This window comes from Sorex fumeus, unplaced genomic scaffold (genome assembly GCF_029834395.1).
Source record: "Sorex fumeus unplaced genomic scaffold, SorFum_2.1 ptg000029l, whole genome shotgun sequence".
NCBI lineage: Eukaryota > Metazoa > Chordata > Mammalia > Eulipotyphla > Soricidae > Sorex > Sorex fumeus.
In genome coordinates, this window is record NW_026606086.1 from 6,555,465 (window position 1) to 6,581,272 (window position 25,808).

At 45.4% G+C, this 25,808-nt stretch overlaps 1 protein-coding gene across 2 annotated transcripts; it reads right to left on the minus strand.

The window, feature by feature from the left end:
- Nucleotides 1-24,637, minus strand: FAM168B (family with sequence similarity 168 member B). Of its 2 annotated transcripts, XM_056115419.1 has the most exons (7): nt 24,563-24,637; nt 17,566-17,646; nt 11,602-11,718; nt 3,191-3,333; nt 2,909-3,086; nt 829-954; nt 1-407 (listed from the first exon to the last, which is right to left on the minus strand). In XM_056115419.1, exons 2-6 carry the CDS (start codon nt 17,633-17,635, stop codon nt 842-844), a joined length of 621 nt encoding a protein of 206 aa, XP_055971394.1. In that variant the 5' UTR covers nt 17,636-17,646; nt 24,563-24,637; the 3' UTR covers nt 1-407; nt 829-841. The 2 variants fall into 2 exon arrangements, with proteins under 2 accessions (XP_055971394.1, XP_055971395.1); XM_056115420.1 differs by lacking the exon at nt 24,563-24,637 and having other exon boundaries at nt 11,602-11,685.
- Nucleotides 24,638-25,808: the final 1,171 nt, after the last annotated feature.

Here is a 25,808-nt window from a genome sequence, read left to right on the forward strand (position 1 = left end):
TACATTACAACAGTGTATTAGTGATACAAGTTGTAAAATACTTTTCCATTCCTTTGGATTTTGCATATGATGGTTTTGCATCAGTCACTGCAGGTAGATTGAGCAAGCTTTGTTTTTGTGTGTTTTTTAAACATGCATTCAACTAGATATGATTCAGAGTAGATTAATACTCCCTTTTTATCATTATAGTTAGCTAAAAAAAATTGCCAGGCAGCCCACAAAACAGGATTTGCTTTAAGACCAACCCAGAGTGAGCTGGAGACTAACGGCGCTGGGGCCTGCCAGGCGGGCGTAGTAGTGCTTAGCTAAGTGTCGAGAGCATTAAGAAGAGTCCTGGTTGGAGGCACGAGGCCTGCAGCACCAGCTTGGAACCTCCGTGATGTGACTGCACAGCTCCATCTTCAAACCTGGCGGGAGGAAAGAGACAATCAGAAAAAAAGTCCCTGCTGCCCTCAGTCCCACAAGGACATGTCTACTTAGGAGGACAACATCTACGAGGATAAGGGAAGGCAGCAGCAGGCTGGCCAGTGACTGGTTCCTCCAATCTCGAAGGAGCCCAGTATGCAGAACCCTTCACCAGGAAAGGTCAATGTGGAGTAAAATACAGGCCATGGAAGAAATAACGCATGGATACAGAAGAGCTTCAAGGATTCCTTCTATATCCTACTCTGATGAGTTTTGTAAGAATTAAAATGTAAACACTGCACTGCCCTCGGATCAACAGTCAGCATATTAGGTTTTTGTCAGTGCTTAGATCTATGTGGTACATCACCATTTTCCTCTGGGGAAAAAATGCAATGTAGTCAAGAGCCAGCACTGGTCACTTACATTTGCAGAGTGATCACCACTGAGGGGGCACGTAGCTGTAGGTGGGTGTTCCTGGGGCCCGGTATGTGGGCACAGTGACCGGGTGAGGAGCGACGGGAGTGGGGGAATGGGCAGTCAGCAAGGTACCTGGAAGGAAGCACAGTGCATCTCACTACCTACCCGGGACATGGGGCCACAGCTGCAAGCTCCCCTGAACAAGCTTTGGTCTGGCCTTGACCTGGAGTGCTGTCAGCTCTGCTTATGCAGTTCAAAGCTACATAGCAGACTTGTAGACATGCTACAATACAAGTGACGCTGGGGAACTTAACACTCAGTGAGTAAGTACCTAACACTTAGGTACCTAGTAACTGAGATGAAGGAAGAGATAAACCGGCGGGTGCTGGTGCTGTAGGAGGGGGTGGGGAAGGCCGGGTGAAAAGCGACAGTGCTTAGATTCTGCTAGATGGAAAAGCTTCGGAGATCTGCTTCACAACACCGTGAATAGACTTTACACAACTGAACCATACACTTGGCCAGGATGGGTTGGCTTGCCCTTCAAGTCCATATTCTCCCTTGAACATCTACTTGATCTCTTTCTCTCTCCTCAGGCCCTAAAGGGAGAGCGGTAGGCAGATTCCAACCTACATTAGCTTGCAAAGCCCTTAAGCAAAACTATCTTCCCTGCCTATGAAAAATCCCAATGACCCGAGTCACCAACATGGTCAAGTACTACCTGAGCAAGGAGAAACACAAATTTGAATGTGACAGACTCATGTGATGGCCCTCATTGTGTCTGCCTAAACCTACCCTCATGCACCCCCAGCACAGCCGGTCATTCCCCTCCTCCCTCACGCAGCTCTCGTTGTACCACAACTTCCTTGTCCTTCACAGATTAGGTACAGAAAAGGCAAATGAACACATGGTTTCCAGTAACAAATGGTCTCTCTGGTTTACTGACAGCTTACTTAGACTGAAGTCTAGGTAGAGGAAGTGACATTTTTACTTCCATGGAGTGGTGCCTATCTCCAGGGTCTCACTTCTCAATGAGTGAGGAAAATGGTATATTTACCTGACCCAGGTCAAGTGCTGGGAAGCAGCCAATGGATGCTGAAGGGTTGTTTCTCTAAGCCCTTATCTTTATTAAAGGCCAAAGGCCAGAGACAGCTGCAGGGGTTAAGGAAGGCACTTGCCTTGAAACAGTCGGCCGTATTTCAAGCTCCTTTACCATATAAAGCGGTCCCCAAAGGACTGGCCCCTGAGCGCATAAGCCAAGAGTAGCTCCTGCGCACCACAGGATGTGGTCCAACCTTCACCATCCCCCCAAAAGAGAGGTCAGCTTTCCTAGACACAGGAAAACATCCCTATTCTGACAGGATGACAAGAGCAGCGCACGTGTAAAGGGAAATCGGGAGGGCCAGACCGACAATGTCTTCTGCTCAGGAACAGGGGGCCAGCTCGCTCCTGAACCCCTTCTGCCAGGGAGGTCAGCTCCCCAACAACATGGCCCCATCAAATCCCCATTCCCTCCCCAGAGGAGGGGATTTGGTTCTGGGTTCATGGCTTGTACTCTAAAGCCCACGTCCCAGACTCCTCTCAAATGAAAAAAAGAAGAGTTAAAGAAAAAAAAAAAAAAGATTTCCCTCACCCAGAACTGTATATTCTTCCAACACAATCCTATACATGAAAACTCAAAGGCAAAAGTATAGTGACAGTACACTAAGAGTACAGCAAGAGCATAGTGATAGTATAGCAAGAATATAGTGAAGACTACCGTGAGACAGAGTACAGCAAGGATAGTGGGATTACAGTGAGGAGAGTGAGAGTACAGCGAGATCATAGTGAGAGTAAAGCGAGTAGAGCAAGATTATAGTGAGAGCACAGCAAGTACAGCAGGACTATAGGGAGAGTAGAGTGAGAGCATACACCACAGTACAGAGTGTCAACAGTAAGTACAGCAAGACCACAGTGCACAGTCAGGTTACAGTGAGAGCACAGTATAACGAGACTCCCGTAAGACTCCTGTGAGTCAAGCAAACTCTCCCTGGCCTTCCCCCAGTTTCCACGTCACCATGGAGCAGGCACCCCAGGATCCAGGACTTACCAGCTGACATGGCCATCGTGGTCCCGGCAACCATGCCCATGGTGACCCCACTGCCTCGAGGCGGAGGGATGGGCGCAGGGTACACTGTCGCTGGCATGCCGTTGGGCTGCACCACCGTGGTGTGGTGGATGACGTGGGGGGGTGCGGCGTAAAGGGGCTGTGTGTAGTACGTGCCTTGCTGTGGAAAAAGAACAATTGCCACAGGGTCTCATATCGGAAGCCTCAGCACCACGGTGGAGCGGCCCTTCCCACGAGTGCTGGAGCAGCCCCGGCCAGGCCTACCTGTGCGTACGGGCTCTGCTGGGGATAGGCACTTCGCACGGGGTAGACGGCGGTCTGGTAGGGGTTGGGAGAGGAGGAATATGGCGGCACCGCCCCGCTGGTCGGGGAGCAGGACACTTTATAAGGTGTGCCAGGAGTGTAACCTGAAACCAAGAAAGACACACTCAGCACACAGTGGCCAGGCAGGGTGTCCTGTACATCCTGGGCTGTGCTTCAATCACTCTCCAGAGTTTGAAACATGTGGGTGGGAGGGCACAGGAGAAGAGCAGAACTGTTTTCCTGCTTTGATTTCGTGGGGCAGGGAGCCACATCAGGCAGTGCGGGTGGGCTACTTCCAGCTCAGTGGGACCAAGTATTGCCAGAGAGCGAATCCAGGCCTCCACGCGGTCAAGTTCCGGGACAACAAAGTCAAGTCTGACTGAGCTTAAACAGCAAACAACTAGCTGGGCACACACAGCAGCTGAGAGACAACTCAGTGCAAGGGGAAGTGAATGATGCTTCTCGTGCAGGAGACGCAAGAGTCTTTGCACCTGTCCCCAAGCACCTGGACTGACCCCTGAGCACTAATGAAGTAGCTCCTCGCCCCCACCTGGGTGTAGCCCAACACTCCTGTCCAAATAAACAGTGAAAATTAAAATCTAGCCAACGTGTAAACCAGTTAGGCCTTCCCGGGGCCCAATTCAGGGGGAAAGTATGTGTAATGTCACGTGCTGAGACCCAGCTCAGGGCAGCAAGCATGCTTCACTATACTGCTCATCACAGCTGACAAGGGCAGAGACTTGCCGATCCAGTGAAGAAAACTATCAGGGTTACTGGTATGAGGAAGCTTAATTTATCAATTACAGAAGAGTTTAACTGTACACAATAATGAACCAGAACTGTAACAATATACCATGAGGAAAGTTGTTATTCTCTAAAATTATTGTTCTATACTATATAATAGAGGCCAGATACAGTATCACTATAACCACTATCAGGGTGACTCCTGATAGTGTACTGAACTGACACAGCAAGTTGGTAAGAGTTGCCCTTGTCCCTTCCACAATGACAATAAAATAGAGCAATAAATGAAAACCCACTATATCAAGCAGAGGAGAGAACAAAGGAACAGAGGTGGAAATGATTCAAGAGACACTGCCAACATTCCCAGGCACAGGGAAGTCACTTTCTCTGGGAGACTCAGAGTCCTTGTTTCTAAGAGTCGACGGTGTATGACCCAGAAGGAATGAGGTTCATCTCCTGACTGGGACAGTTTTGGCCCCCCTGGCTGGCCTCCTTTACCCAATAGACAATGAGGATCATTGAGCGGGAGGGGTGGGAAAAAGGGCCTTGTGACTACCTTGCTCACTGAGATGAACAGCAAACTGAGGTGATCCACAGCAGGAAACAGTACTCAGCAGTGGATGAACTGCCAGCACACATAACACTATGGAATAAATCTAAAAAAAAATTGAAATGTGCAAAAGAAGCCAGACACAGAAGGCTGGTCGAAGCCCACCCTATGGAGCTCTAGGAAATCACCACCTCATCTACAGTGTCAGAAACCTACTGTACCCCAGAGGGCTCAAGACACCCTGTTTCAGAGGAACAAAGTCACATCTGGGTATATTAACACACCAACTGTATCTAAACACACCAACTGTACACATCAAGGAAAACTTTCAGTATATGTAATTTATACCTCAAACAGTCAAGAATTGTTTCTCGGTCACAGAATGGCCCAAAAGGCCTGGGACACAATCCATAAGTGTCATTCATACATACACTTCTCAAAGGGTCCAGGAACTGCTACGCACTTGCCCTAAAAAATGTGTTATCAACAAGAAATGGACGCTGGATTAAATGACAATACTAGGCTGTGTTTAGCGGCGTGTACGTATCTGCTTTGGGGGCTTGTTTCTGGGCCACACTCGGTGGTGCTGAGAATCACTCCTGAGGGTGTTCACAGGTCACTCCCAGCCAGGCTCAGAGGACCATGAAGTGCTCAGGATAGAACTCGGGCTCCCATTAAGCCATCTCTCCTGTGTGTTGGATTTTTAAGAGGAAAGACGAGCAACTCCCATGTTATGCATCAGTTTTCAACGGTCTCTTTTGTGAATGCTGCTAACACCTGGAGGTCACACAACCCCAACAGGAAGTGCATACTCAAATCCAGATCTCTCTGCAGCCAGTCCTGGCTCTTGTGTGCAACGTGAACAAGCTAGCCTGAAGAGTGCAAAGATACTCCCAGGCTTCTCTATATTATTTTGAAATTAGTCACTTTGTTAGCAAATTAAAACAACGCCAAAATTGGAACAGCACCCCCTTATCAGCAAGACCACCAGTAGATGTCTACAAACAAGGACAGTATCAAATCCGAGGTAACCTATAATTGTTCCTATACATACACACCTATGATGAAGCTCAATTTATCAATCATGTAAGAGTTTAACAGTACCCAATAATGAACTAGAACAGTAATATACCATGAATAAAGTTATTATTTTCCTTTTTTTGTTTGTTTTGTTTTTTGGGTCACACCAGGCAATAGTCAGGGGTTACTCCTGGCTCTGCACTCAGGAATTACTCCTGATGGTGCTTGGGGACTATATGAGATACCAGGGATTGAACCCAGTAGCTCTACCCGCTGTGCTACCGCTCCGGCCCCAAGTTATTATCTTCTAAAATTATTGTACTATACTATTCAGAGGCCTGATATAGTACCAGAAGTATGGCAATTGCCTTGCATGTGTTCGACCCCTGGCATTACACGTGGTTCCCCAAATCCCACCAGGAGTGATCCCTGAGTGCAGGACTAGGAGAAAGCCCTGATCACGGCTGGACATGGCCCCAAAAGGGGGATTAACTTTTGTAAACTATACTCATTCCCAAACAGGCAGAGACACAACTCCGCCCGGGGAAAGCTCACAGAAACCAGTGTCCCGATCAGGAGCAGGAAATGGAAAGCTTTGCAAGCAGCACACTCATGACCTATGCTGTGATAGAAGCAATGGGCCGGAGTAGACTCATCATCACTCCATCACAGGTTGTGCTCAGTCAGGGCTCCCGCACAGCTGGCTGACTCACACCCAGGTGCTGACTCCTGGGAAGCAGCACAAGAAAGGCGGAGAGCGGGCGTGAGGTGGTCCCAGGACTCACGGCAGCCAGGAGCACTCCTCCTCCCTCAGCGTCAGCACCCCACAGTGACCACTTCACTTACCTCAGTCTCCAACTTCCTTCACCCTTCCACCCCCTCCCAGGATTCCCACACACATCTGACGAAAATGAAACTTTTAGGGATTAAACTCAGATAAGTCAACAGTCATAAGGACTGCCCACCACTGTCCGTATTTTGAGGGAAATGCTAGACTTATTAACTTGACATTCATATTGAGTTTCTGATGCTCACTGGTTTTCATATGGAAAAAAACTTTACCAAACATGACAAATAAAACTAGAATTGTAAAAACTGATCATAATACTAAGTACTTTTATTCTGAAGGTGACATTTATCTTTAAAATTTACTTTAAAACTGAGGTATATGCCATTGAGACTGACCTTTGAATAATAAAGGAGGGCAGGGAAGGCACCTTCCCACCACCAGCCATCCCCATTCTCCCAGGAGCATGGCAGTCACTCCCACAAACTGCCTCTGGCATCACATAAGCTCACGAATTTGCCATGACCCAGAGACTCATAAATAAATTTTTGCAGAGATCAACAAGTTGCAGAGATGCTTCTGCACCCCTTAGTCACCATCCAGTTTTTAATTTAACTCTAGTTGTATGATACCATTCAAAATTTTAGCATTCCTGGAGCACGCAGCTGTGCAACTTCTCAAACTCCACACCACTGACATACCAAGAGTAGCACAGTATACTGGATGGACGTAAAGAGGGTAACCAACCTTAATTAAGAAAATATTAGCACAAGGCTCAACCTATAACAACATGATAGTAATCTCTTACACAAGCAAGGGCTTAATGGCTCCAGGGTGAGTTTCAACAATCTTCACATGCTTTCTCCTAAGGAAATCTTTTCTGATCACTTTTAGCAAACTGTTCATAACAAGCAAGATAAAATAAATTATTTAGGGCCTCCTATAGGGGCAGACGGGTGGTGGTTGGGAAAGTTGGAAATAATGGTGGTGGGAAGGTGTAACGGTGGTGGGACTGGTGTTGGAATATTGACTGTAATACATCATCGTGAACTTTATAAAATTAAACTCAAAAAATATTTTAAAAACCCAAGAATCTGGATGGTACAGTGGGTAGGATTCTTACCTTCTTGCATGCAACCAACCTGGTTTTGATGCCCAGCATTCCAAATATAGTCCTGTGTACTCCAGGAGGAGTGACTCCTGACCGAAAGCCCTAAAAACTCCCACCCCATCTCCATTAAAGACATGAAAATCCAAGAGGTTGCCACAGAAAGATACAAACACTGTAACGGTACAATATTCATGTTAGATACATTTGGGGCACATGGCCAGAACTTCAAAGTGTCTTACTTTTCAAATCACAAATTTCACATACATCTTTACTTATGTATTGTCTAATCCGAAGACTTGCACTGCTGGTTTGGGCCGTCAGGCAGTCAAGCAACTAAGCAGCAAAGAACCATCTGGCACCTCTCAGTGGATGCCCCCTCCAGAGGTTTCCACAGCTATCATTCCCATCAATCCTGTTATCCCCCAACTTGGAAAAGTAGCAGGAAAGACCCAAGTTTCCTGAAAGAAAGGAAACATGTAAGAGGACACAGGTGAAATATGTCCTACAGTTACCCAAAAGAAGTCCAAAGAAAGGGTGCTGTTAGGATCATGGTACCTAGGCAAAAAAGGGCATGACAAAATATTCTGCATCATTAATCATCAGGGAAATGAAAATCCAAACAACAATAAGGTATCAACTCACAACAGAGACTGGCACACTAAAAGAACAGTAATCAGTGTTGAAATGGATGTGCGGAAAGGAACCTTTATTCACTGCTGGTGGGAATGTCAACTGGTCCAGTGTTTTTGGAAAACAGTACAGACATTCCTCATAAAACTTGAAAATTAGGAATTGAGCTTCCACACAACCCAACAATTCCTCTACTTGGAATAAACTTCAAGGGCCCCAAACCAGTGCAGAAAAGGCAGCTGCACCCCATTGTTTATTGCAGCCTATTCACAAGAGCCAAAATCTGGAAACAATCCAAGAGCCCAAGCACAGATGATTGGATAAAGAAGCTATGATACAAACACATAATGGAATACTACTCAGCCTTAAGAAAAGATGAAGTCAGGAAATCTGCTACTGTATGGATCTGGAGAATATCATGCTGAGTGAAGTCAGCGAGAGAAACAGATAATGAATGATATCACAAATACGTGGCATATAAAGAAACACAGGAGCGGAATAACATGACCTAGAGCAACATAAGAAAAAGGTTCACTATGACCCTGGTGGAAGAAGCGGTCCGTCTGAGAACAGAGTGCTGAGGGAGGTATAAAGTGCCAACAGAGGCAGGTTGGGTGCAGGAGAGAAACTGGGGGCATGAGAGGGAAGCCGACTCTGGTGAAGGAATGTGCTGGAACACGGTACACCTGGAACTCAACCATGAGTAACATGGTAGCTTAGTGATTCATCTTTAAAAAGATCAAAAGATCAGGGTCCCAGAATGCATCCTCTGCCTGTGGGAGACAGACAAAGCCTACTCGGGGGAACCACTCTTGATTACCTGGGCGGTGTCTCACTTACCCAGCGCCAGACAGAGTCTATGCAGCGGAACCACTCTCGCTAACCTGGGCGGTGTCTCACTCACCCAGAGACAGACAGAGGCTATGGCAACAGAACAACTCTCACTAACCTGGAGCTGTTAGATTCTGGGCAGCAACAGCTGTGCCAGGCTCAAACAAATCAAAGCTTTTTTGGGAAAAGAACTTTTTAAAGATTTGGGTATCCTTAACAGCTTTTTCCGGGTAAGGCCCACACTCAGCAGCGCTTAGGGCTTCTTCCTGGCTCAAATCCAGGGATCCACTCCTGGAGGGCTCAGGGGACCATATGGGGTGCTGTAAATCTACCCAGTTTGGTCATGTACAACGTGAGCAACCTACCTGCTGTACTGTCACTCCAGCCCTACTTTTAAGGCATTTTTATATTTTAACTTTTACAGCATGAAGAAAATGAGAAGTCAGCTACCCTACAAAACTAAAATGATAGGAGCAGCAAGATGGCACAGCAGGTAGGCATGCAGCCCAACCGGGTAGATCCCTAACACTGCATACAGTTCCCCAGGTCCACCAAGAGTGACCCCTGAGCACAGCACCAAGACTAAGCCCTGAGCACAGGTGGGTGTGCACAAAAACCTAATTAAGAAAACTAAAGTGATGACTCACTGTATAGAGGGCTGTCTGTAATAATAAGAACTTCAACCCATTCTGATCACCATATACAAAAATTAACCTGAACTGGAACATAGATCTACATGTGAAACTTAACACCATAAAACCTTTAGAAGGGATACAGCTTTATGATACTGGGTCAGGTAAAGATTTCTAAGAGATGATACCAAAGGTATGATCTATGAAAGGGTAAAGGGAAAAATAAATTCATTACATTTAAATTTGCTCTTTCAAAAACAATGTTTAGAGAATGAAAAAAGCCATACACTGAGAATATGTGTGAGAATCATGTACCCAATAAAGCATGACCAAAACTCTGGGCTTGCAGAGCAGAGTTCAGGGTTTAAGGCACAAGTTGCACAAAGCTGACCCCTGTTTAATCCCTGGCACCACATGGACCCCCCCAAATTCCCTACTACAACCCTACGGGCCCATGAGCAACACCAGGTTTGGTCCTGGAAGCCCCTGTGCACCTTGGTTCGACCTGCTATCCCTAGCATCACCAAATCTGTGCACCAGGCATCCCAGGGCACTTACATCAGAACAACAGCATAGAGCCCAAATTTCCATATTCCCAGGGAAGGTCTACCTCCTAAACCCCCCCAAAAAAATTCTCTAAAGCCAGTAATAAGCTAATAAAACTAAGGAAAGCCTCCAGGGCAATATATTTGTATAGTAAAGTGGCACGCTACAAAATTGAAAAGCAAAACTCTGTATTTGCTATATGCAAATAATGAAAGAGAAGGAAGATTTTTAAAAAATAATCCTGTTTACAACTGTTTAAGAAAATCAAGTACCTGGAAATCAGCCTAACTAAAGAAGTGAAAGATCTACACAAAGAAAACTACAAAACACTACGCATGAAATAAAACAGGACACAAAAAAATGTAAACACATCTACTCAGGATCAGGACGATCAATGTCATCAAAATGGCAATACTCCCCAAAGCACTGTACAGATTCAAGGCAGTCCCTATAAGGAAACCTATGTCATTTTTTAAAGTAGATCAAACATGCCTCAAATTCACGTGGAGCAACAAACACCCCCAAATAGCTAAAGCAGTCCTTGGAAAAAAGAAGACGGGAGGCATTACTTTCCTCAACTTCAAACTGTACTACAAAGCGGTAGTAATTAAAATAGCATGTTACTGGAAAAAAGATAGATCCTCAGGTATATGATCAATTAATCTTCAATAAAGGAGCAAAAACATGATGTGGAGCAAGGAAAGTGTCTTCCAACAAGTGGCGTTGGAAAAAATGGTCGGTCACATGCAGAAAAATAAACTCAGATCTCTTTCTAATACCATGTGCAAGTCAAATCAATATGGATTAAAGACCTTGATATCGGAACTGAATCCATAAGGTACGCAGAGGAAGATATAGACAGAACTCTACGTGATAGTGAAGCTAAAAGCATGAAGGAAAGATAAACAAATGGGACTATATTATACTAAAGAAATTTCTGCACCTCAAAGAAAATGATGATCAAGATACAAATGACCAGGATCATCCAGGGAACGTGAGAAACACACATTCATCTGATAAAGTGCTGAAGAGAAAGAAGAAATTATCTCCACGGATCAAAACAGAAATTCCACTTATAAAAAAGTCAAGATGATATTTAGTTCCTATCAATCTTTATGAATAATCACAGGTAGCTGTGATCAGACTAAACCTGTGCAGTAGAAGATCAACAATGCATTATCTAAAGCTTTCCATGCAGTAAGAATTAAGCATTTAGGGGCATTCAGCAAGTAGGGCGCTTGCCATGCATGTGGGCCAACCCAGGTTCAATCCCCAGCATCACACATGATCCCTTCAGTCCAGCAGGAGTGACCTCTTAAGCACAGAGCCAGGAGTAAGTCCTGAGCACCACAGGGGTGGGTGTCCTTTTCCCCAAAAAGAGAACTGTTTATTGTACTATCAACAAGGCTAATTTTATTAAATTAATCCCAAATCCGAATTCTACAATCACTCTTCTCTGAATCCACCATTCCCCCATCCCCACCCCAGTTCATGGACCCAGCACACATGACGCACACATACCTGTTTGGAAAGTTGGGTTTGCTCCGGGGTACATGTTGGGAGAGTATGCAGGAGCAGCTGCTGCATAGCCCATGGGGAAGCCAGCTGCAGGAAAACAGAACAATCTGATGTCATCACCTGAAAGGACACCATGATTTTACAACCAGAGACCCAGATGTCTTCCCTGCATCACCACAACTCCAGCCTACCTTAGGAGTTCAACGGAAATAATGCATACCAAGAAGTCTGTCTTGAGCTGCCTCCTGATCTCAAGATTGTGAGGCTCTCAATGATAACCATGTCTTCTAAGCTTTCTGAATGCCAACTCCCAGTATTTCCTATGGCTTTACTCTAGATCGGTAACATATGATATATTACTTAACTAGAGTTGTTAAGAGTCCTAAGAGTATTCCACACTGAAGGGGCAACCTGCACCCAGAAAGGAAAAAAAATCCCTCACAACCCACTTGCAAGCATCTCATAACAGAAATTATGAATACAAAGAAGGACTACACACTAATAATTTAAGTCAACACAACAGATACAGTAAGATACAGGGCATTAAGTTTTATTGTCAAAATCCTGCCATGAGCAGAAGGGTCTTTAGAGACCTGCTCAGGCCTAGGAACCCAATAAGGTCCTCATGCTGCCCTTGCAACTGACCCCTCCAGTTCACAATCCAGAAATGTCTACTGTGCGACAGCTAAAGTATTAGTATACCATGATGGTCAGGGCAAGAACCAAAAAAGACAATTCAGGGTGGCGAGTCTTTACTATTGCTGAATCTAGTTGTGGGAAGCTGTGACTCCTCTATTTCTGGGCCTAGAGCAAGTAGGGCACTTGCCTGGCACATGGCCAACTTGGGTTTGTATCCCATATAGTGTCCCAGGAGTGATCCCGGAGTACAGGCAGAAATAAGCCCTGAGATCTGTAGTTGTAGCCAAAAAAAAAAAAAAAAACCCAAAACAAACCAAATACAATTCCCCCCACCACACCTCCCCGCCCGTGTTCCACTCTCCCCGTAGTCATGAATAAAATTTAAGTTAAATAAAAGTCATCTGAAGACACAGCACTAAGAGACTCAGAGAAGTGTAACCTAGGGCTATCATGATGGTCACAGAAACCAAAATAAAGACATAGAAAAAACAGGATAGGGGCTGGAGCAATAGCATAGCGGGGAGGGCGTTTGCCTTGCACGCGGCCGACCCGGGTTCTATTCCCAGCATCCCATATGGTCCCCTGAGCCCCGCCAGGGGTAATTCCTGAGTGCAGAGCCAGGAGTAACCCCCATGCATCGCCAGGTGTGACCCAAAAAGAAAAAAAAAACCCAGGATAGATGAAGAAAACTACATGGCCAATTCAGAGAGAAATCCAAAAGTAAATGCCTATGATTGATTCTGGATTTCATTTTTGTTTAGAGTTGGTTGGGGGGCCAGACCTGATGGTGATCAGGGCATATTACGGGCTCTGTGCTCAAGGATCACTCCTGGAAGGGCTAATATAGGGTGCTAGGGTTCTAGCCTCCCCCCACCACATAGGGTGCTAGGGATCGAACCTAGCTTGGTGGCACACAAGGCAATCACTCTGCCAGCTGTGTTCTCTCTTGAGCCCCTCTGAATTTTATTTTTAAATACCAACCCCTGAGATCCCCACCACCGTTTGGAAGTCCTTGTCTGGTAAATCACTTCCTCAACAGTCCTGCGGTTTCTATGGGCCCCTTAGAAGAGCAGAAAGTTTTCACTACCAGTGTCTGTACCAGGAATTCCTCCTTGAAAGTGCCCAGTCCTCATCACAGGTACATATGCTTTATTCCAATGGTTTTCCTTTTGCAAAACTGATTCCCCTCTACCTTGGCAGAAGTATTTTGGATATTCTTTATGGATTAACACCTTGTCATTTGCCCTAGCTAGATAATAGTTTGAGGAGACAAAGAATTTGAGCTTATCAGTTTCACTTGTTTGGTACAATAGAAACATACTAAAGTGGCTACTTCTATTATTCTTTCCCTTTTTTGCCATGCTTGACTTACTCCTGGCTCTATGCTCAAGGATAACTCCTGGAGGGGATTATATGTTCTAGTGGGAAACCAAACCTGGGTCAGCCACATGGAAGGCAAGCACCTTAGTGCTAATTCAATCTGGTCCCGTAAAGCTATTTTAAGTGTGAACCACCACCCATCTGTATCGTATTCTATATGCACAAACTACCAATAAATCCTCAGGGTAAGTCACCGACTTCTGTACTTGTCTCAGGTTCTTGAAGTCTTACCCTCTTAGGAGAGCCCCTCCCTATCTTAACTGTTTAACAATGAGTTGTGGCTAGGAAAGCCCCTCCACAAATCCCCACCTGCCTGGAAACACCTGCCCTTCCTAACTCAAGTTCACTGCTTTCTACCTAGCTGCACAGAAATCCCACAGAAACCCGGAAAGGACCCCCCCATAAACACTCTGCTGTGGCTGGTTTGGGGGTAAAGCACCAGCATCTTTACTCTTAATCTCTTCAGAAAAGTCCAACCTATGGGGATACTGTGACCAAGGCTGGAAGTGTCAACCCTACTGATCTTCCCGGCTACAGCAGCGCCTTCCTGAACCTGCCTCCCCCCACCCCTAGGCTACTCCTCCCTCCTCTCCTCCCTTGGAGAGTATACACCTACTCTAGCCTCAGCCTCCTCCATCTACTCCAGCTCCTTCCTTGATGGGTAGGCCGGACTATCTCCTCCTCCTCCTACTCCAGCCTGCCCCCACCATGAGTAGACCAGACTGTCTCTTCCTACCTACTCTAGCTTCCTTTTGGTGTACAGAGGATGTAAAGCTAGAAATTACTCTGCATAGGTAATTTCTCTCTCAATAAATCAGAAATTATCTCAAATCCTAATCACCTCTATAAGGCTAATCACCAGAATAAGAGTAACAGAAAACAACAACAACAACAACAACAACAACAACAACAACAAACCTTTAGACTAGCCAGAAAGTACCAAAAGTCAAGGAAAAAAACATGCAAGAGAAAATGCTTGCTATTTATTTAGGCAAAGAGCTAATACATTTTTTTAATACATTTAATAACTCCTAAAGCTGAGTTAAAAAAAAAAAAACAGGGAAAAAACATAAGACAAATCGAATTACCAATTACAAATATACTTTCTAACATCAGATGGACAAAAATCCAAAAGCTGCCAACATACTTACTCTGCTGGCAAGGCGGGAGGCACAGAGCAGTCCCACACTGCTCGACAGGAGTAAACAGTAGTAAAAATCAAACGGATGCAAACTCAGAATTCCATATGCATCACAAGTGCTCCTACTTCTCACTCCCGTAATCCCCAGTCCAAACACATGCAACATGAGAATGCAAGGTTAGAATAGAAATATATTGCAGAGCCACCCAAAGCATGGCTGGGAAAACAAGAGAATTCTCTGGGATTATGCAAGTTATGCTGCGGGAGTATGACGAAGGTAAAAAAAAAAGAACAAGGGAGTACCAGAAAGTGTGTAGGAGTCAAGGTGCTTGTCCTGCACATGGCTGACCCGAGTTCAATTCCCAGAGCCACATATGGTTCCCCAAGCACAACCATGAGTGACTCCCGAGCACAGAGCCAGGAGTAAGATGAGCATTACCACCTGTGGCCCCAACCTTTCCCCTACACTCCCCAAAAAAGAACAAGGGAAGCCCTCTGTGAACGAATATGGAAAAGAACGTACTGACGCTTCCTGGAATAGATTAAACTGACAGAGCGAAGTCTACATCACCACCTCATTTCTATTCCAGAGAAGCTGCTACTTAGCCACAGGAAGTTCATGAACCAAAGGCCTTCTAGAACCTTCCAGCTCACCTGCGCCTAACTGCTCACCTTCCCCAAGAACTCCCTAATGAGTCCAAGATAAGCAGCACAGCCCCAGACTACACAATTCCACTTCCTCCTGTCCAACCCTTTCATGTGTCATCCTCCGTAACAAAGACAGAGTTCCTAATTTCATCTTTAAGGTAACACAAGAAATTAGACCCGCAATCTAATGTAGATAATCTTGGGGAGGACAAGGAGTGAACGAGTTCCCTTCAAAAATGTGTGTTTAAACTCTACTCTTCAATGTGATGGTATCTGGAAATATCCAATGGTAGTAACCACTTTCTTCTTGGTGGGGTGGTAGGCTTAGACCATACCCAGCTGTGCTCAGTTTTGTTCCTTAAAACCTGGCACAGACATTATGAGGTCATCAGCATTTATTATATGAACTATTAGATAATGGCAATATCTTGCGGTTTTTAACCTATTTTCCTAGCTCCAGACCCATTTGGGATCCTCTTCAGCTATTTAAGCATCCTATGGAAAATTCTGTTATATCTTTTCTCCTCTCGGTTCTTCTGAAGTCAGATTTTCATCTACCCTCAAATCTTGCCAGGTAAATCTCCATTTCTCGACTACTCTATTTCCCCCTTTCCTCGTGCGCCATTCTGGTTCTCTTCTTAGCAATATTTCATCTATAACTTACGCCGAATTTTGTTCAAGTCCTGTTTTTCATTTGTTTCAGCTATTTTTTCCCCTCCCCAGCAGTCTTGCTAATCAGTTTTCACCTGATGTTCTATTCCTGTAGTCTGTCATGACTAGGAACTCTTAATAACATCACGTGCCTTGTGCTTTTTGCATTGTTAACAAGCAGAACTTTATCTGAAAACCCACACAACCTAGATTGAGAACATATCCCTCCATAGTCATTTCCATTTGCTGTTATCAGGTGCTCTAAGGCTAATGCAGGCTAGAAGCTAATATTCAATATTCATTTTTCAACTTATAGACTTATAAACCCCATGAGAAATACAAGTAACAGAAAGTAAAACTCAAACAACTGACTGATTACAAATTCTTAGCAAGATTTCCTTCACCCCAGTTATAACAGAGATACTCAATCTCCTGAGGCCAGTGAATAGACTGTAACTTCCATCCTCAAAAAGGGTATCATGTCCCAGTAATACCAGAGAGATGGGGCTCCCATACCAGCTTCAATATCACCAATGTTACATTTTCTGACCCATGTGGGTTGTTCAAACTAAATAATAGTAAATGCTCCCTGACCAGAAACGTATCAGATCAATGACCAAATGCACTGGACTGTAGCTAAAGATATTTCTCTTTCAATTTCAGTTACACATTTGTAAAATGTTGTTTCACTTTCTAGGATTTTGTTTTGCTTTACTTTTTAGCAATAGGGTTTTAAGTTCATCTGTAGCACCACATCGTCCAAATATACAATGACACTGCACATTACAAATTATTATTATTCCTTATTTGAACTCACTGATTAGAACAATGTCTAATTCTGACCAGCCAGCTCCTGCTCCCTCCTATTTTGTTTCATTCCCTCCTATACATGTTTGACTAGATGACCACCAATTAAAGGTGGGACACACAGCTTAGGACTGAAACAGTAGAAGGCCCTCCTTGAACCCCTCAAGATAAAAGCTGAGTTCATTCTGATACATTCTCAGAACTGGTGTGAATAGAGAACAAGAGGCTCCCACGAGCTTTCTACAGAACAGAAAAAAAACAAAATTCTATAAGCCAACGGGCTAACAGGACGGGGAGACCATCACCAGAGTCTACATGGGGAAAAATCTGACCTATGCCCAACACTGGGAAAATGAAGCTATGCCCTACAGTACTGGAGTCACCAGACAAAACCATGACCGGAGTCAAAACTAGCTCTTCATTTTTCAGTTACACAAGCCAATATTTTCTTTTTGTCTCAGCCAGTGATCTTAAATCACCTGTCCGCAGGGTCTATATAAAGGTTGAAAACCACAGCTCTAGCACTATGGTTCTGAATGCCAGTCAAGGACCAGCATGCCAGTACGCAGCACAGGAGCAATGTCCGCAGTGTAAAAGGCCAAAGCATGCTGGTCCAAGCCAGTGGTTGTCAACTGAAAGAATTTTTCATGATATGGAAGTTTACCAAGTGTTCAAAGTTCAATAAAATTGTACTGGCTTACCTGGATAACCAATTCCTTTGGCATTTGCGTAGGGAACTCCAGAAGAGCCAGGGCTATACACAGGATTCATGATTTCAAGAACTAAAAAGGAAAAAAAAGTTACTTAGTCAAGCACATTGTTCTCCAGCATCGATCTCAAAAGAGCAGAACAAAGCATTTCATGCTGCCAAGAGGGGACAACTAGGAACGCCCCGAATCCCAATGGACGCCTACTAGCATACTGCCATATAATAACTAGCATACTGCCAACTTTACGACTCTCTTCCCTCTTACAGAAGTGGGAAAAACATACATATATGGACCAAAAACAAACAAACAAACCCTGTAGTTTAAATGCCCTTTAACAATTAAACTATCCTTTAATAATTTCTCTAGAAAGTATCCAGAAAGCTCCTATGCATTCTAGGAGCCAGTTTCCGAAGTGTGAGCTTAATCAGAGATTTAACAATGTTCCTGTCTAGTAAATCATTCAGTGAAACAAAAATGAGGTTAAATTTAGAAATTTTAAAAAGCCTACATACACAGAAAAGGGTTGGAAATTCTACTTTTTGCTCTACTTTTACTTTTTCACAGTAAAGCAAAAACTGCTCTTAAAAACTCAATTTTACCTGATAACAACGAATGAGTAAAGTGTGGTATGTATACACAATGAAATACCATACAGCTGCAAGAAAGGACGACATCATGAAATTCGCAGTGACTTGGACGGAACTGGAGATTACCATGTTGAGTAAAGTGAGCCAGAGTAAGAAGGACAAAAACACCAGGTGACTTCCCTTATCTTCGGTATACAGAAAAGCATCAGGAGGAGGGAATTCCCACGGGGAGATTCCCAGATCACCCCTGGCCCTTGGTTATACGAATGAAAAGGCCAGGAAGGAAAGAAGCTAGGGTGAGGGTGAGTTCAGAAACAGGAGGTAACAGGGGTAGGGATCAGGGTCCTTTGAGCTCACTGGTGAAGTAGAGGTGCACTGTAGGCATATACATATGAGGTATACCCACAGATATAAAAATTACAAACTACAATACTGTAAGAGCCCACAACACTGCCAGCATAAGATCCAATCAGCAATGTCCAAACATGCACATGTGCCATCCAAGGAGCCTTCCTGGGAGAAAGAGACACTGGGGATGCTGGTGGGGAGATGGGTGCTGGGATGCTGCACTCCTGAGGCTCAACTATGAATAACTATGTAAATTACAGCGCCTTAATATTTAAAAATTTTAAAGTCTTTCAAAAATAAACCTGTATTAAAACGTGCATGTACTCATTTGCTTTCTCCACTAGAACCTAACCCAAGCAATGCAGCCCAGGAACTTGGCCCTGTTTACTGCAGTGCCCTCCTCGACACCAACACCAATGCCTAACACAAAAAAGGTGCAACTACCGTATTCGGATATCCGAAGACTCTAATTTTATTATAAAGATAAAACAAACCAATTTGTTCAAACAAACTTGAACCACTTCAAATTTCCCGTTCATATGATTATTCACAACTAAGAAGCCTAGTATAAATACTTGGTTCTGGTCCTTATCCTTTGTAACCAAACAAGAATACACTGGGGCAGGGGTGGGTGGGGGTACAGGGGACACAGGGGGATAGGACAGGGACAACACATCAGCAATCGTGACTTTCCTTAGCCGATCAATTCCTAATTTTTTAAGCAATCGTGACTTTCCTTAGCCGAACAATTCCTAATTTTTTAAGCTTCTATACAGATGTCAAATTTGCTGTGACATTCAAATCTATTGCCAAAGATATCAGAACTTTCTACAACGGTGACAATCCCTATTCATGCAGACCCAATATGGTAGACATAAGCTGAAAAAAAAAAAGTTACCTTAAATAAACGAACAGTGTGGACAGTATAGGAGGCTGATAGTTTAATTTACTTCAGTTTAAATTTAAATAGCTACTTGTGGCTTGGGTTATTGAACTGGCTAGAGGGAGTAGCAAGGCAAGCATAAAAATAGTGTATTTACCCCATATCTAAGAATAAATAAATCTGCAACTGTATTCCCTATAGCCTTACACTTTGAACCAACTCTTGGTGAATCTGCAAAAAGTATGAATTGAGATCCCCAAACATGTAATCTACTTCTATATTCAACATCAACTCCTGGGAAGTAAGTATTTTCCCAAAATTATTTCTCCTTTCCTGCCAGGACCTGATGCTTCTTAATAAACTTCAAGACTGATAAAATAGTACAGTACATGCACCAACAAAAGATGAAAAAGGCATGTCACCACTACTGTTGCATTAACAATGTAGGAAAAGAGAAAAGGCTGCCCCAAAGAGCCTTCTGTGAAAATGCAATCTACTAAATACTTGCAATGTGGCTAGCACAACCCAAGAACAAATTCTAGTTTAACTTTTTTAATTAAACACCACATTATAAGCACTAATGGCTATTCTACTAGACCTATATGACATGATTATTGGTGATAAGAGTATCCTAGGTTTGAGTCATGCACAGCTGAATGATGAGAGTAGAGTGGGGGTTGGGGAGAAGAGAATAGGAATAATTTGATGGTTTTCCCAGCCTCCAAAGGTCATCTGGACACCTGCATCCAGGGCACCAAGAGGGGCACCAAGCAGAGAGCCTCAGTGGCCGCTAGCTCCCACACAGCAAAATCAACACAATGCCTCTGGCTAGTGTCTCCAGATGGAGCCCTGCCCAGAAATCAACCTGCTGAAAATGCAGGCATGTAGGTTTTTGTGACAGGTTATCTCCAGGCTTTCTCTGCGTCTACCTTCCCCTATCTCCCTGTACTTCCAGAAGCCTGGCAGTCACATCCACACCCCCAAAGCCGCTGCCCAGTTAAAAATTTAACTCCAACTGTACCATCAAGTTAAAAATTCTGGACTTCCTGGAGCAACATCTTCGAACTCGACAACAGTGCTAATCCAGTAGAGGCCCACCACACTGGATGGGAAGTAACATAGAAGGCCACCAATTTCAACTAACCCAACGGTGAAGGCTTAACCGAAACAATATCTTAGTAATCTCTCCTACAAGGATGTTCTTAATGTCTCCAGGGTGACACACAACAATTTACACTAATTTTCTTCCAAGGAAATACTTTTTGATCATTCAGTTAGAAATTGATAACAAGCAATATAAAATGAATTATTGTGGGCCTGCCATAGGGGCAGTTTTTAGGGGTGGTTGAGAAAACTGGAGACAATGGTGAAGGGAAGGTGATAATGGTAGTGGGATTGGTGTTGAAACATTGAATGCCTATAACAGATCATCATGAACAATTCTGCAAACCACAGTGTTTACATAAAGTGTAGGGGGAAAATTTATACAAATAGGCCTTACCTGTTTCTTGTTAACTCTGAAATATATTAGCACAGAAATTCTTTGAAAGTTTTAGTAAAGAGGGGCTAGAGCAATAGTACAATGGGTAGGGTGTTTGCCTTGCATGTGGCTGACTCGGGTTCAATTCCCAGCATTTCATATGGTCCCCGAGTACCGCCAGGAGTAATTCCTGAGTGCAGAGCCAGGAGTAACCCCTGAGCATTGCTGGGTTGTGACCCAAAAAGCAAAAAAAAAAAAAAAGTTTTAGTAAAGACAGATAGTTATTATAATTATTACCATGACGAGATCAAAATATAAAAGATTATACCAAAAAAAAAACCTCTTGATGGTTTTCCAAAAAAGCCCTAATAGCATCTCTAAGAACTATAGATACGAGAAAATGTGAAATGCATTTTAGAATATCGAACTAAGGAGCTTGTCCAAGCTACATTTAGATAATAGCAAACGATGATATGGTGATATCACTCAAGTTAAAAACATAAGGCAGGTGTTCAACCAAGTAGACCATGTTATATGGTAGGCAATGAAGCTCATGAATGACAGCAGGTAAGCTCAAAGGCTATATGCCTTGTAATTCCAACAAATTAAAACTACATATACACACTAGCTTGCACAAGAATGTTTGTAAAGCCAAAAGCTCTATAACTCAAGTGAACAAAAAGTTCTCAATCCAAGATGATCTGGCTTATGAGCTAAACCAGTAATACAATTCTACTCTGTATCTGCCATTAAAAAATTCAGAGAACTGTATTTGAATTCTAAATATCATTAAGTTCCAAACTACCCAGAAGTTACTATTCCCTAAGAGCAGTTCAACTTTTCTATAGTCTTGTAATAAATCTTTCCTAAATTGAGTAAAAAGTCTCAATGAACTCAGTTTTAAGAAATTAGAACAGAACTGAATTCAACTGGACAAAATGACTTTCACTGTGCAATACAAAGTCTGCCATCAAACATCAAATAGTTCTTTAAATTATGAGTTCAACTGCTGAGAAATTACCTCCAAGACTAAGCCTCAAGGACACAGAAAATAACTTACCAAGCTATTTAATCTGTATCTCACTAAAGCTTGGTAACTCATAAACACCTACTAAATTTTCTTGAGTAACTCCGTACTGGGGCCTGAGTGATACAGCACTTGTCCCATGTGTGAAGGCCCTGGGTCTGACCCCAGGCACTGCAGAAGAGCAAACCAAAAACAATAAAACACCTGACTAGCCAATAGAAAATATAGAACTTTTCATGACAAAAATGTAAATGTGAGACATTTAAAGTCTTCAGAACAATTCAGACACATCTATTTATAAATTAGTGTATATAAACTTTGGGCTGGAGCAACAACAGCGGGTAGGGCATTTGCCTTGCATGCAGCCGACCAGGGTTCGATCCCTCCACGCCACTTGGAGAGCTGGGCAAGCTACTGAGAGAATCCCGTCAGCACAGCAAAGCCTGGCAAGCTACCCGTGGAGTATTTGATGAGCCAAAAACAGTAACAATGTCTCACAATGGAGCCATTACTGGTGTCAACTGGAGCAAGTCCATGAACAATGGAAGGACAGTGCTACAGTATCTAAACTTTGAACCTGCAAACCAATGTTTCCATCACTAACATTATGTGCATCCTCATAATGAGAATAATAATTACCAAACGTATCACAAAAAACTAAAATCTGAACCTAACGAAATAAAACCTTGGTTAGAGGAAAAGACAGAAGCTGAAGGAATATGCTAAACCCATAAAGCAATCAGACTGTTAGGACATGATAAAGGACAGATGACCCAGTTTCCTCAGCAAGTCAATGTCAAGAAAAGAGATATAACGGAAGGGAGGACAATAATAAATTTAAATAGAAAGCCCATAAGTTAATTTTTTTTAATTCTGTCTGGATCCTGATTGGATCAACTATAAAGGCAACTGTTTTAACCTTGTTCCAAAGATTCCAATGAGTTAAAAAATATTCTTATTCAAAACAGCAATCACAAAAAATAAACAAAAGAACAGCAATCACAAAATTTTTAAGGCTTTGCAAGTTGGTGTTTCACTGCAAGAAAATTAATTTCAAGGAGCTTAAATTCTCTCCACATGCAAGATACCTTTAATATCTTTTAGAACCATAAAAAAAAAAATTCTCAGTATTGGGGATGTACCAAAAGAGGGAGAAATAAACTGTACTCCCCTAAACCCCCCTAAACTCTTCCCTAACTATCATGGTTTGCAATCTATTGGTGGGGGGGGGGGGGGATTCCTGCAACATTCTTGCACAGAAACACTGACTGCAGACACTTCCAAAGTATAGAACAGAATACACTGATGAGAAAAGTATTACACTGGTAGGCTATCCTTTGAAAATTGCTTTCAATTTATTCAGGAAAAGAAGCTGCTACATACAAACCTGATAAACAAAAAGGTCCCTATAAACCATGGGACCTATAACAAACATTTTAAATATTTAAATAACTTGGGGTTGGAGCAATAGCACAGCGGGTAGGGCATTTGCCTTGCACACGGCCAACCCAGGTTCGATTCCCAGCATCCCATGTTTCCCTGAGCACCGCCAGGAGTGGTTCCTGAGTGCAAAGCCAGGAGTAACCCCAGAGCATCATCGGGTGTGACCCAAAGCGCAAAAAAAAAAAAAAACCCCAACCTTAATATTAAAGATATTAACCATCTAAGTTATTAAATATTTAAATGACTCAAACGGTTACTATCTCTAACATTAATTGAATATCAATATCACTGCTTCGTTATTTTCAACTCCAGCCCTGTCTGTGGCATTCAAGACGACTCACTTCCCTAGCGTTTTAAAATTCAAATAAGTACTCGGCATGGAAACGGTCTGACCTTAAAATGACAGTGAGTGGAAAGGCAGAGAAGGGGAACCAGAAACCCTAACCGACCGCAATTGCAGTCAGAAGGCGGAGGTGCAGGCGACCGATTCCCGCCCTCCCGAGGCGGGCCTGGTGGGGGGCCGCCGAGACCCGGAGGGGAGTGGTCGTGCCCGCCCCGCCCGCGAGTCCCGGGGCTGTCAGTGCCCGGGGGGGGCGACCCCAACCTGGGAGCGGGCCGCCGAGACTGCCCCCCGACGGTGCCGACAGCCCCAAGAGCCGACTCGCTCCAGCTCCAAGGGCGAGTCCCGGGCATCGCCCAAACAAAAACTACCAAAACCGGTCCCAAAAAGAAAAAATATATATATATATTATTTTATAAAGACACAGCCACGATTCGGAGAAGGCGCGCGGACGCGCCTGCCCGCACACGTGCATGTCCCTCCCGCACACGGTCCCACCGCGGACACGGACGGGCGGGCAGGCGGGAGACGCTTCCCCGCAGGACGCACGGCCGAGCCCAGCCGCACGCGCCTTTCCGGGCCGGACGGCGACACCGTCCGCCCCGCCCGGCGACTCGAACCCGCGTCCCGCCAGGAGACGGAGCGCACGGCCCGCGCGCCGGCACGAACTTCGGGGAGCCGCGCCGAGCCCGCGGGACAAAGCCCGGCCCGGCCCGGCCCGCGCGCCGACCTTGGCGCCGCCCCGCGCGGCCGCACAAAGCGCCGCACTTCCGGCCGGGCCGCGCCTCCGCCCGTCGCCCGTCGCCCGCCCGCCCGCCCGCCGCCGGCCCGCCCGCCCCGCGCCCGGCCCGCCCCGCCCGCCCCGCCCGCCGCACTCACCCCGCCGCGGCCGCGCCGCCTGGGCCTGCACCACCAGCGCTCGCCGGCCCGCAGCGGGCCCGGCGTCGGGGCGAGCGGGAGGCGCGCGCGCACGGCACCGCTCCGAGGCGACGGTCGAACCGCGAGGCTCCGGCGTCCGCCGCTTGCCGCCGCCGCCGCCCGACCCGCGAGCCCGCCCGCGCCGCCCGACCCGGCCCGCCTCTCAGCAGCCCGCGCGCCCGCCGCCGCGCCGCCGCCGCCGCCGCCGCCGACTTCACTTCCGGCCGGGGCGCGCGGGGCGCCGGGCACGTGACGCGACGGCGGCGGGCGGGCGCGCGGGGGGCGGGGCGTGCGCGCGCTCGCTCGCGGCGAGGGCACCCGGATGCAGAGTCCTGGGCTCTGCGTGCGCCTGGGGTCGCTGCCCGACGCCCAGGTTCCCGCCCCGGGCTGTCCGGGTTCGCGACCCGCCGCCCGCGCTCCGCACCCTGCTGCCCTGGGCGGGGAGGAGAACGTATCTGTAGCGTTCTGTCAATTCTTTTTCTCTTTTTATTTTTATTTTTTTTCCTTTTTGGGTCACACCCAGCGATGCACAGAGGTTACTCCTGGCTCCTGCACTCAGGAATTGGCTCCTGGCGTTGTCAGAGGAGCATATGGGATGCTGGGAATCGAACCCGGGTCAGCCGCCTGCAAGGCAGACGCCCGCCCCGCTGTGCTATCGCTCGCTCCAGCCCCGTTCTGTCAACTTCTGGGGAAACGTGCCCTTGGGGTTCCTACTGTTTCAGGACAGCCGCCACTTGGCAGGCACCGTCATGGAAAGGTCGGGCTGGAATGCCGCACCCGTGGGTGCTTCCCGGGACGGCCACGTGCGCGCCCTACGACTGCATCAGGAGTCGCGGCCGCCTCTGCGCCCACCCCGGTGCTGTCCACGCCCCGCTGTCACTGCGGGGACACACCGAGTCCAGAGCTGGGCGCCCTGCACCGCCAGACGGTGCAAGAAGATTAGCAAAGGAATTCTTACTTGGGGCTGGAGCAAAACAGAGCGAGCCACTCCCAGAGCACACAGAAAGTGACCTCACCAGGAGTCACACTGCAGGGGCCAGTTCTCAGACACAAAGTTACATAGTGTCTATTATTCTTGGATTTAAAAAAAAACCTTGGTACTAAGCGCTTAACACTGTCTCTCTGTCTCTATGTATATTTAATTCTTCGTGAAACAATACTAGATTTCTTTTTATTTTGAAGTCAGTGTTTTATCTCACTGGGTCCAC

Coding starts and splice junctions, on each gene's coding strand:
- FAM168B (XM_056115419.1), bottom strand. CDS start 17,635: ATGAATCCTGTGTATAGCCCTGGCTCTTCTGGAGTTCCCTACGCAAAT. Junction 11,719..17,565: donor CAAAGGAATTGGTTATCCAG/GTAAGCCAGTAC, acceptor GTGTCCTTTCAG/GTGATGACATCAGATTGTTC. Junction 955..2,908: donor CACGATGGCCATGTCAGCTG/GTAAGTCCTGGA, acceptor GCTTCCTTCCAG/GTACCTTGCTGACTGCCCAT.